This window comes from Camelus dromedarius, chromosome 21 (genome assembly GCF_036321535.1).
Source record: "Camelus dromedarius isolate mCamDro1 chromosome 21, mCamDro1.pat, whole genome shotgun sequence".
Lineage (NCBI taxonomy): Eukaryota > Metazoa > Chordata > Mammalia > Artiodactyla > Camelidae > Camelus > Camelus dromedarius.
The window spans coordinates 32117145-32133086 of NC_087456.1; the positions used below are offsets into that span (position 1 = coordinate 32117145).

At 36.1% G+C, this 15942-nt stretch overlaps 1 protein-coding gene across 1 annotated transcript in view; it reads left to right on the forward strand.

Annotated features, from left to right (window-relative positions):
* The window catches only part of CDC73 (cell division cycle 73), an 81158-nt gene that overhangs the window by 49360 nt on the left and 15856 nt on the right, over window positions 1-15942 (forward strand). The window contains exons 11-13 of the mRNA XM_031438359.2: window positions 9090-9147; window positions 14951-14986; window positions 15293-15380. Of these exons, the coding sequence (XP_031294219.2) occupies window positions 9090-9147; window positions 14951-14986; window positions 15293-15380 (182 nt within the window). The remainder of the gene's footprint in view (window positions 1-9089; window positions 9148-14950; window positions 14987-15292; window positions 15381-15942) is intronic.

A 15942-nucleotide genomic window follows, 5' to 3' on the forward strand; every position in this document is an offset into this window, starting at 1 on the left:
TAAAGACAGGATTTGCTATGCCCCTACCCCTTAGTTTCTACGGGATACAGAAATAATTACTACTTTTTTTATTATGTCATTAATAGTTTTTGAATGATTATTACATGATTATTCAGGTATAGATTTGTTCAGTATGTAAGAGTAAAGATAAGTAATTTCATGGAATTACACTATTTGTCTATGTAAATCCAACCAAATGTCCCTGGTAAAAAGAATGAGCGAGAAGGGGGCGTGGAGAGAACATTTCAACCTTGGTTGGTGGTTTCCATTCTGATAATGAGCAGATAGCCTTGAGTAATGTGAGAAGGGAGACCTGAATCTGGTTTCTCTACGTTGTCTCCATTCCTGTTTGCATTAGTCTGACCAATTGGCCCCAAAATGCAAGCCATTTATTTCAGCTAGTGCTCACCTGTCTTTCTCCAGTGCTGGAGGAAAATCTTAATGTTTTGGATCAGGTGTAGTTTCCAGCATAATACTCTGAAAAATTCCATTTGACACAGTTGTTTATATACCGATTTTAGTTTTATTGAACTCAGTCACCAATTTTGCATAGCAGTGTTTGCTTGGAGTTTATTTCTTTTGACTGTTTTGACTTAAAATCAGATGACATCTTTTTCATTACATAAAAGATTTGGATAAATGGGATATTTTTGGCCATTTAACATTAAAAGTTTTCTCTTTTTGAAAAAAAATTACTGTGTTTATTAAGAATTTGGCATTTTCTTTTGAAGTCAGTAGATTTATGAACCAGTTTTACTTTTCTTCGAACTTACACAGCAGGAATTAGCTGATTGCAAATTAGCAATCTCAGAATGACCACAAGTGTCAGTGTTTGCCTGCTTTATTCTTTTCCTTCAGTTTTCACAAACTTGTTTAGCCATTACTCATAGTGTTTAAGAATTTCTTTCGACTTGAAAGCAGAGCTAAATTTTGTGTCTCTTTCAGAGTTAACTGTAGACATCTTTATCTGTTTTAATTCAGAAAAACACGAATGATACTAAGGGAAACTGTAAGCATCTAAAATCAGCAGTAATTTGGCAAATACTTTAATAGTAAAGACTTACCTCAGAGATGATGTGGGTTCAATTCTAGACCACTTTAATAAAGCAAACATCTTAATAAAGTGAGTCACATGGATTTTTTGGTTTTCCATTGCATAGAAAACTTAAGTTTACAGTATACTTTGTGTGATAATAGCATTGTATCTAAAAAAACCAGTGTTCATATCTTAATTAAAAAATGCTAACCATCATCTGACAACGTATGGTTGCCACCAACTTTCAGTTTGAAAGGTGCATTGTCTGTGAGGTGCAATAAAACAAGGTATGCCTTTTTGCTTGTATATTCTTTGGTTTCTCAGTAGTCTAGTTGTTTAATTTTAGCATACATCATCTAGAATCTTCCAGTTGTTATCTGGCACACACGGGATACTCTTGGTTAAAGCTAGGGTTCCCAGTGAGGGTGACAGGAGGCTTGATACTACTTTCCTAGGACGTGTTCTCGAAGTTTACAAGCGAAGGTGTTTTTGGCTGACAAAATAACTGGATGGATGGATGGATGGATAGATAGACAGACAGACAGATAGATAGATAGTTAGCTAGTTAGTAAGGAATTAGCACATGTGGTTAGGGAGACTGAAAAGTCCCAGGATTTGTAGTTGGCAAGCTGGTGACCCAGGAAAGTCGATGGTATAGTATAGCTCCAGACTGAATCTCAGGACTGAGAACCAGGAGGGCCAATGGTGTAAGTTCCAGTTTGAGTCTGAGTCATAAGAAAGGAAAATACCAATGTCCCAGCCTGACGACAGCCAGGCAGAAAGCAAATTCTCTTCTATTCTGCTGTTCTGTTCTCGTCAGTCCTTCAGTAGATTAGATGAGGCCCATCCATGTTTGGGAGGGCAGTCTGCTTTACTCACTCTACTGATTCAAATGTTAATCTCATCATAAACATCCTCATAAAAGGAAAAATAAAATGACTTATTTGATAGTAAGTTGAGGCCAAATTGCTGTTTTGGAGATTTGGGCATTCCCTTTCTGACTTAGTTTTTGGCTTATTGTGTTTTGTCATTACTCCATCTTACTAATGGTTTTCAGATTCAGTAACTCCACTTTATTGTGTTGGATATTTTAAATTATTATTTGATACTGTTACTATGTGTATGTTCTGTATACTTACTGTCGTATTTTTAGTTTCTAAATACATTTTGAAGGTGGGTGACAATATGTGAAAGATGTTAATAAATTCTTTTTAGGCACAATGGCTCTAAATGATGCTTCTGAGCAACGTCAGAAGGTTAGTTTTAGAGTGCTCTTTTCCTCTGATCACACCTAAATATAAACCCCAGAATATTTGAATATGAATATGTGGTTGAAGGAAAGATAACTCACAGAAAATACTTTATGTCTGGAGGTACCTGAATAAAAAAGTCTTGCATCATTTTCCCCACATGGAAATCTTTATTTTCTGTGCTTTTCTTTGTTTCAAGTATGTTATGCTTACTAATAATTAGTGTCATCACTCCTAGACAGAGTAACAGGAAAAGGAAAAAAAAGAAAAGAAACATCCTCATAGACACAGCCAGAATATTTTAACTAAATATATGAGATATTAATCCCTTATCAAATGCATGATTTGCAAATACTTTCTCCCATTTTTTGGGTAGACTTCTCTATTGATGGTGTCCTTTGATACATAAAAGCTTTAAATTTTGATGAAGTACAGTTTTACTTTTGTTTCCTATACTTTTTGATATCATATCCATGAAACTGATGCCAAACCTAATGTCATGAAGCTTTTACTCTATGGTTTTTTCTGCAAGTTTTATAGTTTCAGCTCTTAAATTTAGGCTTCTGATCCGTTTTGAGTTAATTTTTACATATAATGTAAGATAATGGTCCAACTTCATTCTTTTGCATGTGAATATCCAGTTTTTCCAGCACCATTTATTGAAAAGACTGTACTTTCCCCATTGCATGGTCTTAGCACCTTTGTCAAAAATCAATTTGCCATGTATGTGAAAGTTTATTTCTGGGCTGTTTTATCCCATTGGTCTTACAGGGCTGTCTTTATGCCATACTCCAGTGTTTTGATTACTGTAGCTTTGTGGTAAGTTTTGAAATCCGGAAGCTTTAGTCCTTCAACTTTGTTCTTTTTCAAGATTAGTTTAGCTATTTGGGTTTCCTTGAGATTCCATATGAATTCTAGGATGGGTTTCTCTTCCTGCAAAAAATACCTTTCAGATTTTGATAGGGATTGCATTGACTCTGTAGATCACATCAGGTAGTATTGAAGTCTTAATACTATTAAATCCTAGCACTTCATGAACATAGATGTCTTTCCAGTTATTTATGGCCTTAATTTCTTTCAGCAAAATTTTGTAGTTTTAAGTGTACAAATGTTTTTTGCTTCTTGGTTAAATTTATTCCTGAGTATTTGATTCTTTTTAATGCTATTACAGATGGACTCATCTTAATTTCTTTTTCAGATTGTTCTTTGGTCATGTATAGAAATGCAGTGTATTTTTGTGTATTGATTTTGTATCTTGCAGTTTTACTGAAATAGTTTATTAGTCGTAACTGGGTACCCCCCTACCCCAGTGGAGTCTTTAGGTTTTGTACATATAAATCTTATCATCTACAAACAGATAATTTTATCACTTCCTTTCAAATTTGGATTTCTTTTCTTTCTTTTTTTGACTAATTGCTCTGACTAGAACTTCAGATACTATGTTGAATAGAAGTGGGGAAAGTGGACATCTTATTCCTGATCTTTGGGGAAAAGGTTTCAATCTTTCATCATTGTGTATGATGTTAGCTGTGGGATTTTTGTATATAATCTTTATGATATTGAGAAAATTTCCATTTCTTCCTGTTTTGTTGAGAGTTTTCTATTTTTAAATCATGGAAGGATGTTGAATTATGTCAAATGCTTTTCCTGCGTTAATTGAGATGATCATGAAGTTTATCATGAAGTTATTTTCCCTTCATTCTGTTAATGTGATTTATCACACTAATTGATTTCCAAATGCTGAGCCATCCTTGCATTTCAGGAATAACTCCCATTTATTCATGGTATACAATCTATTTTAATACGCTGCTGAATTTGGTATGCTTGTTCTTTTCTTATCTTTATACAGAGAATGTTTCTTTATGAAAAGAAGATGGTTTAATAGTTGTTAGTCCCTCTTTATTTTGAGCAGTGAGCTGGACACAGACATATACACACATACATGGACAAATGTACACATTAAAAATAACTAAATACATATGTAATTATATTTCTAATTTTTACGCTTTTATTCATTCATTCATTCACTGGCCTCCATTAGATTGCAGACCTCGTAAAGGCAGAGCCACCTTGCTCTTGTTTATACTCCTGCAGTGCTGGTTTCTTGTTCGGTACTTGATGCTCTTGATGAATGTATGTAGAATGAATAAATGAATTTTTCTTAATTCTCAATAATCTTTTATGATATTTTTACCATCTTCATTTAACGCACTGAAACAGTCTAAACAGTGTAACAGTGATGAATTAGTAATGCTAAGGCAAATGAATTTGTTTTAATTAATTACTTAATGTATATTTATTAAGCATATACCATGCACCAGGCTCTCTGTAATAGGCATTCAGGGTGTGATAGACAGTCCCTGACCTCAAGTAACTGACAGTCTGGTTGGGAGAATCAGACAAGTAAATAGAGAATTATATAGCATAAGGAGAAATTTGATAGAGGTATCAAGTGTATATATTTAACTGGCATTCCTTGTTTTAATTGTGCTTCTCCTTATTGGGCTTTGCAAGTGTTGCTCCCTCCCACCCCAAATCAAAGATTTGTGGCAACCCTGCCTTGTCAGATGATGGTTAACATTTTTTAACAATAAAGTATTTTTTAAAAATTTATATACTTTATTCTTCTATTTGGTAGCCTGTAATTTAATTTGTAGTTTGTCCCCTGATGATCCCTCCTGTGATCACTGTAAAATCTTGGGAGACCCAGGGCTGCACACACGGGCCACCAGAAGAGGCTGGGGGCCGAGTCACCGCGGGCAGTGCCGGGGAGGGACGGGTACCGGGGGTCCCGCGCGCAGGCTGCTCCAGGCCTCAGACTCCCGCAGCCAGACCCCCCTCCCCTCCCTCCCGTCCTGGGATACCCAGCCCCACACACTCACCGTTTCCTAGCTCCCAGAGCCCTGAGGGTCGTCCGTTGAACTCCCACGACCGATACAGGTCACAGCTGCTGACCCTGCCGGCCGGCCTGGGGTACTCGGCGGGCCCAGCCCCGTTCCCATCCTTGGCGTCTCCCTTGAGCACCTCGCCCGGCCTCCGCGCCCGAGAGCGGCGGGTCCCCCAGGCCGGGCCTCAGGCAGCTCCCCCAGTCCCGGCGTCCAGCCTGGGCCTCCCGCCGGCTGCCCCCGGCAGGCCCCCCGTCAGCTCCCCCAGCCCCGGCGTCCAGGCCGGGCCTCAGGCAGCGGCGGCGTGGCTGCCGGATCACGCCCTCTGAGGTGAGCAAGTGGCGGGGGCGAAAGTATTTTATAGTCAAGGTATGTACATGCTCTAAAGTCGTAGTGCTCTTGCACCCTTACCGGAGCCCAGTGCAGTGTAGACGTGACTTTCATAAGCCCGGGGAAGCCCCAGGAGCTGTCTCTGTCCGCGGTATTCGCTTCATTCCATCCAGGTCCGCCGCACGGACGCCGTGGGCTGGGCTTTACCCGGGTGTCAGCTGTTCCCCCTTTTGGCGAACAGTGCATACGTATGCCTCCAGGTTGTGACAAGTCTGAAAAAACAAATTGTAAATGTTTTGCTCCCGAAATCTTTATTGTGTTTTTCAGCCTCATTGTGATTTGCTCAGAGTTGCAGTTTCCTTTTTTTACAGTTTTTCCAAAATACTTTTTGTACTTAAAAATTCACTTGCTTTTGTGCTCCACATTGGAATTAGACACAACATTGTAAAATGACTGTAACTCAATAAAAAACTGTAAAAAAATTCACTTGCTTTAAGAAAAAAATCCTGGTATTTGGGAATTGTAAATATCAAATCCCAGATTTCATGGGAATAAAGTTTTAAAAAGGCAAAAGCATGGAAGCATTCAATTAGTATTTATTTACTTTTTAAAACGTGTTACTTTTGTTGTCATAAATACAGTAGTCAGGTATAGATTATAAACGCCTAGAATCTGCGTACATATTCTGTATGTTTTCTGCATTAAGAATTTTCAATATTTTACTAAGTTTCATATAAACAGCTTTTTTCAAAATTAAATATATATTCTTTTTAATACTGATACTTGTTACAAATATTTTTATGATATTTTATATTATGGTATTATTTTCTGCTTGTTTGAACAGCAAATACCAGTATTCTCTCTCCTAATACCAGAAGATTTTAGATTATCTCATTTGCTAAAAGAAGGCAAGGAAGGATTGTAAAGAGTTTACTTTGTTTTGTCTTGTTATGTTTTGCAAATATGAGTCTATCACTATTTCCCCGATCCCCCATCCCTTTTTATCAGTTACTTCTTTTCCAGACTGCCTTAGGTCTTGGTGAAATTGTAATGGTTCTGACTTTTCCAGAGAAAGCAGGTTTTCCTCTCCAGTTAGCACAACTTGTCAGCTCTTTTAGTTGTTTTTGTGCTGATACCTTTCTTTTCCCAGCTGAGTAGTATTTTCCCCTAATCCAAATATCTCTAAATATATAGACCTGTCAGTTTACTTTATATTAGTGCCAATTGATATTTCAGTTTCTTAATATATGCCAGATACACTGCTGTGTAGCCTTTGAAAAGCTACTTCACCTCTGTCTCTTCATCTTTAGAGTAAAGGGTGGTGGAATTGGACTCTGTGGTTTCTGAGGTCCTTCGTGGAATATGACTTCTACAAATTTATTTCAGAATAATGCAGATTGGAATAGAATGAGCTTTTAGCTCTTAGTGTTGGCTAGGGAGTCCTAGAAATGGCCATAAACTAATGACATGATTAGCAAAGGTCTTTCTCGTTTTCATTCCAGGTACTCACAGCCTACTGAAGTGTCATATGTGTGTATATGTGTGTATACACACTTGAGCTTATTTGTGTGTGTTTACTATCTCCAGAATGAAGCAAAGTTACATTGTGGTGACTTTGGCAACTCAGAATTTTCAGTTAATCTGAGAAGATAAGATTAGATAAAACTCTTCTGGTTGCAGTTAACAGAAATTCTGCTGAAATAAGACAAAAAAGTGTTTGTTGAGGGGGAGCATAGAATGAGATGAAGGATTTTAATGGCTCATATAATCAAGAAGGGTTACGGGGAGAGTAGGTCTGCACATGTGGGTGCTTGTTGTTATTCCTGTCTCATTTCCTTTATTTTCCTTCTCTTTCTGTTTGTACTTAAACCATGCCCAGTGAATCAGTATTTATGAGAAATATGGTTAAAGCTTAATCTTGATATTATATAATGTCTAGTTGATTCCTCTTTATACAGGAACTTGGGAGAGAAAGCCAAAGTCTCTTTAATTGATTTCTGTTTAATAATTATCCCTGTCTTCCGGGTTTTTTTTTTTTTAATCTAGACTCAGTTCAATATTACAAGCATTTGTTGAATGTCTCCTTATGTTCTACATACCCGATTTACAAAGATGAGTAAAAGCAGTTATGTCCCCTAATGTGAACTTAGAGAAACATATAATCAGAAAATTTCAGCACATTATAATGAAGTAAAATGTTTAATATGCTCTCTACTTTAATAATGACTCACTTTTTTTACATTTAAAATTTTACTTGAATGTAATTTACTTGCAAAATGATCATATCGTAAGTAAGCTTGACAGATTTTCACAAACTTAACACAGCCACAAAACCAGCATCCAAAGTGACTTAATCTCAACCACACCAATATGTAGCTAAATGCATAATAGTGAAAATATTGGGAAAGGATGTTCTGCTGTCCTCACATGCTTTTTTTTTGCCCCCCAAAGAATTTTTTCTAGTTACCTCTGGTGCAGTAAGGAATATTCTTTACCATTTTAACTGAATGCCAGGAATATCGCTGTGTTGAAAGTGAAATACATTCTCTCTGTTGGTACTCATTTTTATAATCATTAAAAACAAAAAGATGCTGTGGGATAGCTTACCATTCCAAATGATTTTACCATGTAAAATCTCAAATTTTGAAGAAAATGTAATACGATGAAAGAAATCCTGTAAATATTAATTTTAGAAATGCTTCTGTGGTTGTAGTAGTGATTTTTGTTACTGTGGACCTACGTACCTTCCCTGATATTTGTCAGATTTCCTGCTCTCAAGTACAGTTAGAGTAAAGTCTCCCAAGAGTTAGTAGTTGTTTTGAAATTTACACTTGTATAAAGAAAAATGTTTTAATGAGAAATTGAGTGAGTATGATTGAAACTGTTGTGCTAAAGACAACTTTTGAAGTATCTTAAGCATTTCAGAGGCGTCTCTTCCTGAGTATATAATTGATGTACTCTAATACTTAGCATATTTCGTTGTATGTATTACATGCTTAGTAATTAGTTGAGATTTGCTATTCAGTTTTTAAGATATTTTCAACCACTCTTAAATGTAACGGATCTCATCTTTATAAATATGATTATTTCCCCTGAATATTTTAAGGGCATTTAATTTGAAATATTTGTGTTTTTTTAATGCGCTGAAAGTAACACTTTACATCTTTCTAATGTGAGATTATATATCATTTATTCATTTTGAGACTCTTCAAGGGGAAAAAAGATTGACTTGATTTTGAAACTGTTAATGCTATTTCTGAGAATATTAAAATTGTCAGCAATTAAGCAAATCATTGAACATGTGAAAAATATTACATACTTACAATAACTACTAAATGGTAACAATTTATGTATATTTTAACAATTTAAGAATATTTTCCACTAAAGATTTCTCTTACTACCTCACAACCAATAGCATAAAAGGTAAAGGGAGTTTTAAAAAAAATTTTTTAAGAGCTGTTAGGATCATAGCATGTTCAGTGGAGTGACTGATGGGAGAGACAAAGAGATAGATTTCTTTGCAGTAATTAAATGAAAGTGTTTGTTGTGCAAAAGAATGTTGACATAACAATTTTTATTCTTTTAAAGGAAGGTGCGTCAGCCCGTAAGACACAGACTCCTGCAGCACAACCAGTACCAAGACCAGGTGAAAATATAAAACTTTTTGTTCTTTTTTTTTTTCCTATAGTAATCACAACAGTAAAAATTTTTGATACATATAATGCTTTGGAGTAATTGAAATCTTACTTAAAATACTTCAAAACTAATATTATAAGAACATTTACTTGAGTAAATGGGTATAGTTAAAGAGTTAAAGAAAGTTTTTAAGAAAATGTTTTTAAGATTTTAGAAAAACGTAAAAAGCTATTTATTACGTACCTATTCCCTCATCAGTATCTTGTTCGAATTCCATGGTAGCACACGTGGATGTGATTTTTGTTTTTTCCTGTAGAAGCAGAAAACCATGATTTTAATAGACCGATAAGCAACTTTGATGTTTAGAACTTCAGATATCTGTGTTACTGAGCGTATAAGTTTCTGTAATCATTTTTTAAAATATATGTGTTAATAAGCAAAGGTAATATTGAAATTATTTTAGAAATATTTTTCTTTCCTCTTCCTAGTACCTAGAGAAGATTGCTCTGTATAAATGAATGTAGATACCAATGCTGTATTCATTTTAGGTGTTTTGGGTTTGATTTTGGTATTTGTTTTATTTTGGCATTTAGCATAGTATCGATGCTGTTGAAAGTGGCTATGAAGAAAATGAAAACAGTTGGAAAGACAGGCGGGAATTTAACTGGGTGCTCTTCCTTTTCACTTTGTTAGTATCAGTAGTGGAGACTTGGTTATCTTTTTACTCGTAGTATGTTCACACATAGGCTAATTCTAAAATTAGGTAGATTCTAAGTATTAAATATTTCTGGAAGCACTTTAAAAGTATGATATTAAGAGGGTTATGTTGGGATGATATTGTAGGCTATTTCACTATGTCCTGGATCTTGACAGGACTAGTATTTACTTTTTTTTTTTTTTAATGACAGTGGTGTGTTTTTGTTTTTTTGTTGTTTTTTTTTTTTTGACATTTTAAAAAATTTGGAGCACCTTGGATATAATTTATTTCAGATGACAGGACCATGAAACTATTTTTTTTTAGTAGGGAGGACCATGCCAAAAGCCATTATGAGAGTATAAGGAAGAGCAATTAAATTCAGTAAATATTATTTGAATGCCTTCCATGTATTCAGTGCCAGAGACTAGGAGAAGCTAAAGGAACTCTTCAGGAAGAAAGAAAAAAAGTGAAGGAAATAGGAGTTGGCAGACTGACTTGGACCCAAAGAATACAGCCTACAAAGGAGAGGAATATTGTGGAGCCAATTGAATGATAGACACAGAATTTTGTTTTCTCTAGGACAGGGAGGGATGGCAGGCAGGGCATAGTTGGTCAGTCTAAAGGAGATCACATGAGAAATTCGGAAACAGTATAAAAAAAGAAGAAATCGGCACTGAGGATTCTGACTCCGTTTTGTGTAATAAGTAATTGTCTCCATTTCACAATTTCTCAAAACCGTTTGGCAAACAAAGGAAGGCAGTAGGGGAGGCACTAACACCTGAGTCAGCCAGGTTGTTCAGACAGGCCGTGTGGTGAAGTGGAGGAGGAGGGCTGAGTTCTACAGCCGGTTATGTGCTGCCGGGGAAGGTCACGTGTGAAGTAAGGAGCTTGGGGTCTCTTCAGCTCTTAACGTCCTAACATCCTTTCTCAGCTGTTCTACCCCGGTGCACCGGCAGTTAAAATGATAGAGAGTAATCTTAGCAAACGTCTCATAGTGTAACAGATGTTCTGATGCTTATCCATGTGAGATCTCCTCTTCTTTCACCTGCTAATGGACTTTGAAAGGTCCACGGTCCCAGCCCACCATTCCAAAAGCAAAGATTGTAAGTTTTTAGTACTCATTTGTCAATAAGACCTGACTTGAGTGGCTGTTAGCAGCTTGTCATCTTTATTTGTCTTGATTAGTGAGTGAACTTCGGTTTTGCAGAAATGTTAAATGTATTTGCTTATTGGGTGCTGCTCAGCTTTGGAGGGATATTGTATAATATGTGGCATGTTCACTTGGATTGTCTTTTTAAAATAGAAAAAAGTGAACACACAAAACATCTGGCAGTGTAACATGTTATAGATGAGACAGCATGAATCTATGCTGTTGTTAGGTAGAGTGAATTATTTGGAAATAGGGGACTGAACCACCTATTCTTTTTTCCTGCAGTAGGAACTCAAGGGTGGTGTTCCATTTTTGATCATTTTTTCTTTTTTATTCATTCTTTCATCAAATATTTATTTAGCACTAAATGTGTCAGGCAAGTCCCTAGATAAATTTAATATTTTAAAGTGTTAACAATTATTCCCAACTTCTAAACATTCATTTAGAGAATATAACTAACAAGAGGCACGTATTTTCCAGTGAATTACGAAGCACAGCCCTTTGATAAACTACAGTCCTGGGACTTACTATCCTTAAATCTCTTGTGCATGTTCCTTCTCTCCCCGCCTCTTTCTGATACATACACAGTGCATACTTCACTTCTCCAGCTTTCGCTCTTTGCTTCTGTTTCATAGATCTTCTGAAATGAGTAGGTGACTACCCATAACTCTAACTCTGGTTACCTGATTACTGCTCATGTGAGACTGGGAGAGTTAGCCCTCTGTGTGTTCTAACCAGATTTCTTAGGCCGTTCCAGTCCACTGTATAACTGAGGTGTTGGCTAGATTACTTCATCCCATGGTTTTAAATCTATGTGCTGATGATTTTCAAATTTGTGTCTCCAGTTCAGACGTTTCTTCTTACCTCTGGTATCTTACAGTAACTGTCTAACATTTGGACTTACCATAGACATCTTAAAACTGATTTAAAACTTTTGTTCTCTGGTATTTTTCCCAAGATGTCTTACTCCACATTCTTCCGTTTCTTCACGCCATCATCAACTCTGCTTTTTAAGTCGAAAACTTTAGAGTTATTCATCCTTCACATTTGCTTATTCCTCTTGTCTAATATGTCAGGGAGTTCTGTTAAGTTTACCTTTTCTGTGTTTCACGTTTATCCATTTTCTCTCTATCTCCACTACCACAACTCAAGTTGAAACCACCACCGTTTCTCAAGACTAGTGCATCTTACAGTAATAGTCCATGGCCTGTTTATTTCTGGTCCCTACAAGATATGTAGAGAAATCGAGAGTACAGTAGTGTCACAGCATCCAGGTACAGGACAAGTTTTCCAGCAGTTCCTTGTATTGCATTTTATTCAGTTGGCTTTGGAAAGTTTACCAGAAAAAATAACCTTGTCCTTAACCACATGTAATTTGAATAGCAGCACTGTAGACTGCTGGTAATAGTCCTCATGGAGCCTCCTGCTTTCACTCTCGTCCCCCTTTTCATCCCTTATCTGAGTTCATTGTTCCTCCCTTACAGAAGGGGTGACGTGAGAATCAGATTATGTCACTTTCTGGCTTAAAAGTTTTAGAGTTTTCCAGCAGCACTTAAATACAAACTTAACGTTATCTAGAAAGCCCTATGTAAACTGGCTCCTATGTATATTTTTAACCTCATCTCCTGCCACTCATCCTTTTGTCCCCATGATCTGTCTGCACATTTGCAGTTCCGCAAGCACGTGTTTCTTCCTGCCGTTGGCACCTGCCCACATTCCTCCCTCTTATCTGGGCTGTTCTTTCACTTGTTCTTTGCAAGTTGGCTCCTTTTCATCCTTCATATCTCAGCTTAAATGCCATTTCCTTTCAGAGACTTTTTCTAAGCATCTATCTAAAGGACACTTTAATATCAGTGTACATTCTTTTTGTTCCTTAATGTTACATATTCAAATTTGTTTATATGTGTTAGTTTGCCTATATGTTATGGTCTGGCTCCCCTACTTTACTGAAAGGTCTTTGAGGGCAGGGATTATTTCTGTTTATTTATCATTATAAAAATAAGAGCCTAGCAGAGTGCCTTGTACATAGGCTGTGAGTAAATATTTAAGTAAAGAATATAATTATATTTGAAATCGAGCATAGCAACCATAATTGCTTATTCTCAGCTTGTAAAAGGCCAGTCATTGCGTTTGGGGACGGCGCGGCAGTGGTGGTGGTGCTGGAAGCGGTAGCTGTTAGCACCAGCTGCACCACAAGGTTCAGTGAGTGGTAAATATGCGCCAAGACCTGGCTGAGGACTTAACTTGCCTTGTTTCTAAGATTCTTGTAACAGCATTGAGATGTAGAAACTGTTATCTCTATTTTATAGTTGAGGACAACTGAAGCTGAGCAGGCATTCATTTCAACTTGTGGGGTGATCTGCCTAGGAAGTGACAAGTGGGGGCAGAATGAGATCCTCTGAGCACAGACTCGTGCTCTCAGTCACTCTCCATGTGGACTCTGCTATTCCCTCCTCCCACCCTTGAATCAGGCTTATTCTTAGCGTGTTCATCATAGTGTCCCTGCCGTGATCCTTAATTGTAGTTATTTTTTACTAAACACCTAGACTTTATTTTTAGTATGTGAGGTTTTATATTTTGTCTTTTTCTTATTAGGTCTTCTCAGCCTTGATTTTAGTGAATCTTTTCCTACGTTCCAGAGTTCATTGTGGACTCCCTTAGCAAATCAGTGGTATTTCAGCCAAAGATGATTTGTTGTTCTCCTTAATCATTCTTGTAGCAACTCCTGTCCCGTTTATCCATGTATCTATCCATCCTGCCATTCCTTTACCCCTCAAGAAGTTCCAGATATTGAGATTGTATTATATTTCAGATGACATTGTCTAGTTGTATCCATGTCCACACGTCAGACGTCTCCATGAGTCCTATTTCTAAAAATAATTTAAAGAAGTTTTAGTATTTTTTTCCTCAGCAAGAAGAAAGATTAGAACACTGTAATAAATGTAATGTGAACTTGTATTTGTGTTTATCTTTCTCTGCTTTCTGTGGCTAGAAAAATACTACTGGACTCCCATCATATTTTATCACAGTGAAATAGCTGTACAAAGGAGTACAAAGTATTAGTCAAAATATAGCATTTTACTGCTTTTGAAATGGAATATATTCTAAAGATGTGTGTACTTCCTTTTGAAAGTGGTATCTCTAAGAACTGATGTTGAATTAGAATTTTAAGTTGTTGAATTTTATTTTTTGTCATTTAAAAAAAAATTCTAGCACAGCATGTGGCACATAGAAGGCAGTCAGTAAAAATTTATTGTATGAATAAATACTGAAAATTGAACAGACAACACTTTCTATCCTAAAATTAATATTAATCTTGAACTAGGCTAATGTTACCATTATTATGCCAACAAATACACAAATAATGAAAAGATTTGAATATTCATGTTTATATAACATACATTCAGAATTACGGATAATTAGGGCAATTCCGGAATAAGGACCTTCTCATGACTCGTTGCCTATAATGTTTTCTTCTGCTAATAATAAAACCAAAATAAACAATTTTAAAAAGAGAAAGGTAAACATTTTAGGTCTAGTCCCCAGTAATTCCATTCTTTTTCCTCCAAAATAGTTAATTTGCTTCCCTAGCCATTCTTCCAATGTTATATGCTCTTATAGTGCTCTGTTTTTGCATTTGTTACAGTGGAATCAGTTAATTCAGAAATTACTTGTTTGCTTCCTATTCTAGACCCTAGCGTCCATGAACGAGACACTCAGTCCTAGCAATGCTGTTTATCCACTCTCCTTGAGACCACTGATTGTTGAATAATGCTAAGGCATTTTAATGGTTTTGTGAAACAGAGAAGTGACAATATTATTTAGGAAGATTGAAATATATTTTGAAATTTTATGACTAGTCATATGTAAATACAAATTTTTTAGGCCTTATTTACTTTGTAAGTTTGAAAATAGGAATGTGATTTTTATAACACTCAAACTTTTGAATTTTTCTCTTTCTTACAGTTTCTCAAGCCAGACCTCCCCCAAATCAGAAGAAAGGTAAGGTTGTGCATATGACCCTGAGCTTACTTCCAGAAGTAAATGTGGGCAAGCTAGATTACAGAACCAAGGCTGAGAGTATGCTCAAGCCATTGGATCAAACGTTTGTGCTTGGTATCTATTCTAATTAGTCAGCACTCAAGTCATCCTGATTACTAAATATTCTGAATATCACTGCTGACTTAAACTATTTTTTAGCTCAAAAGAGTTAAAATGACAAATTTACAAACAAAAATTTAAGTTTTAATTGGGAAAATAACTCCTTTTAATAACATATTTGCTACCTTTAACATTTTGTCTTTACAGGATCTCGAACACCCATTATCATAATCCCTGCAGCTACCACCTCTTTAATAACCATGCTTAATGCAAAGGACCTTCTACAGGACCTGAAGTAAGTAATTTGTTAAACTTTGTTTCATAGCACATAGAAATACTGAGAATTAGTAATTCAGTTTTCTTCTTCTGAGAAAACAAAATTTCAGTTTCAGTACTGTAGGCTTTATAGGTCATTTATATAATTTTTAAAACATATATATTCTTTTCTACCTGAATCTTTTAGAGAAAATTATAGCGAGGCTGGCTCAACTCTTACTATATTAATTTTTAATATGAATTGTTTTGCTTTGTCTGAAGAGCTTGAAGGGAGTTTCAGATTGTTGTCTTCTCCCCACTTCCAAGTTTCAGTTGAAGAACAACACAAGTGATACGAACTTCTGCTTATTAGATGCACACCCCAGGGGAAGGAGGAAGGACCGCAGGTTTTTAACCTAGACATTAGTAGAAGTTAGTTGAAAGTATGAAAATGAAACCTGTATCCCACGCTCAAGTTTCCAGGTGCTTAATTTTTTGGATAAAATAACGATGACAGCTCTTAAAAAGGAAATAAAAATAACTTTAGCTCCAAAGAGAAGATGGTACTGCTTCTACACAACTTAGACTGAGTGAAAATAAGT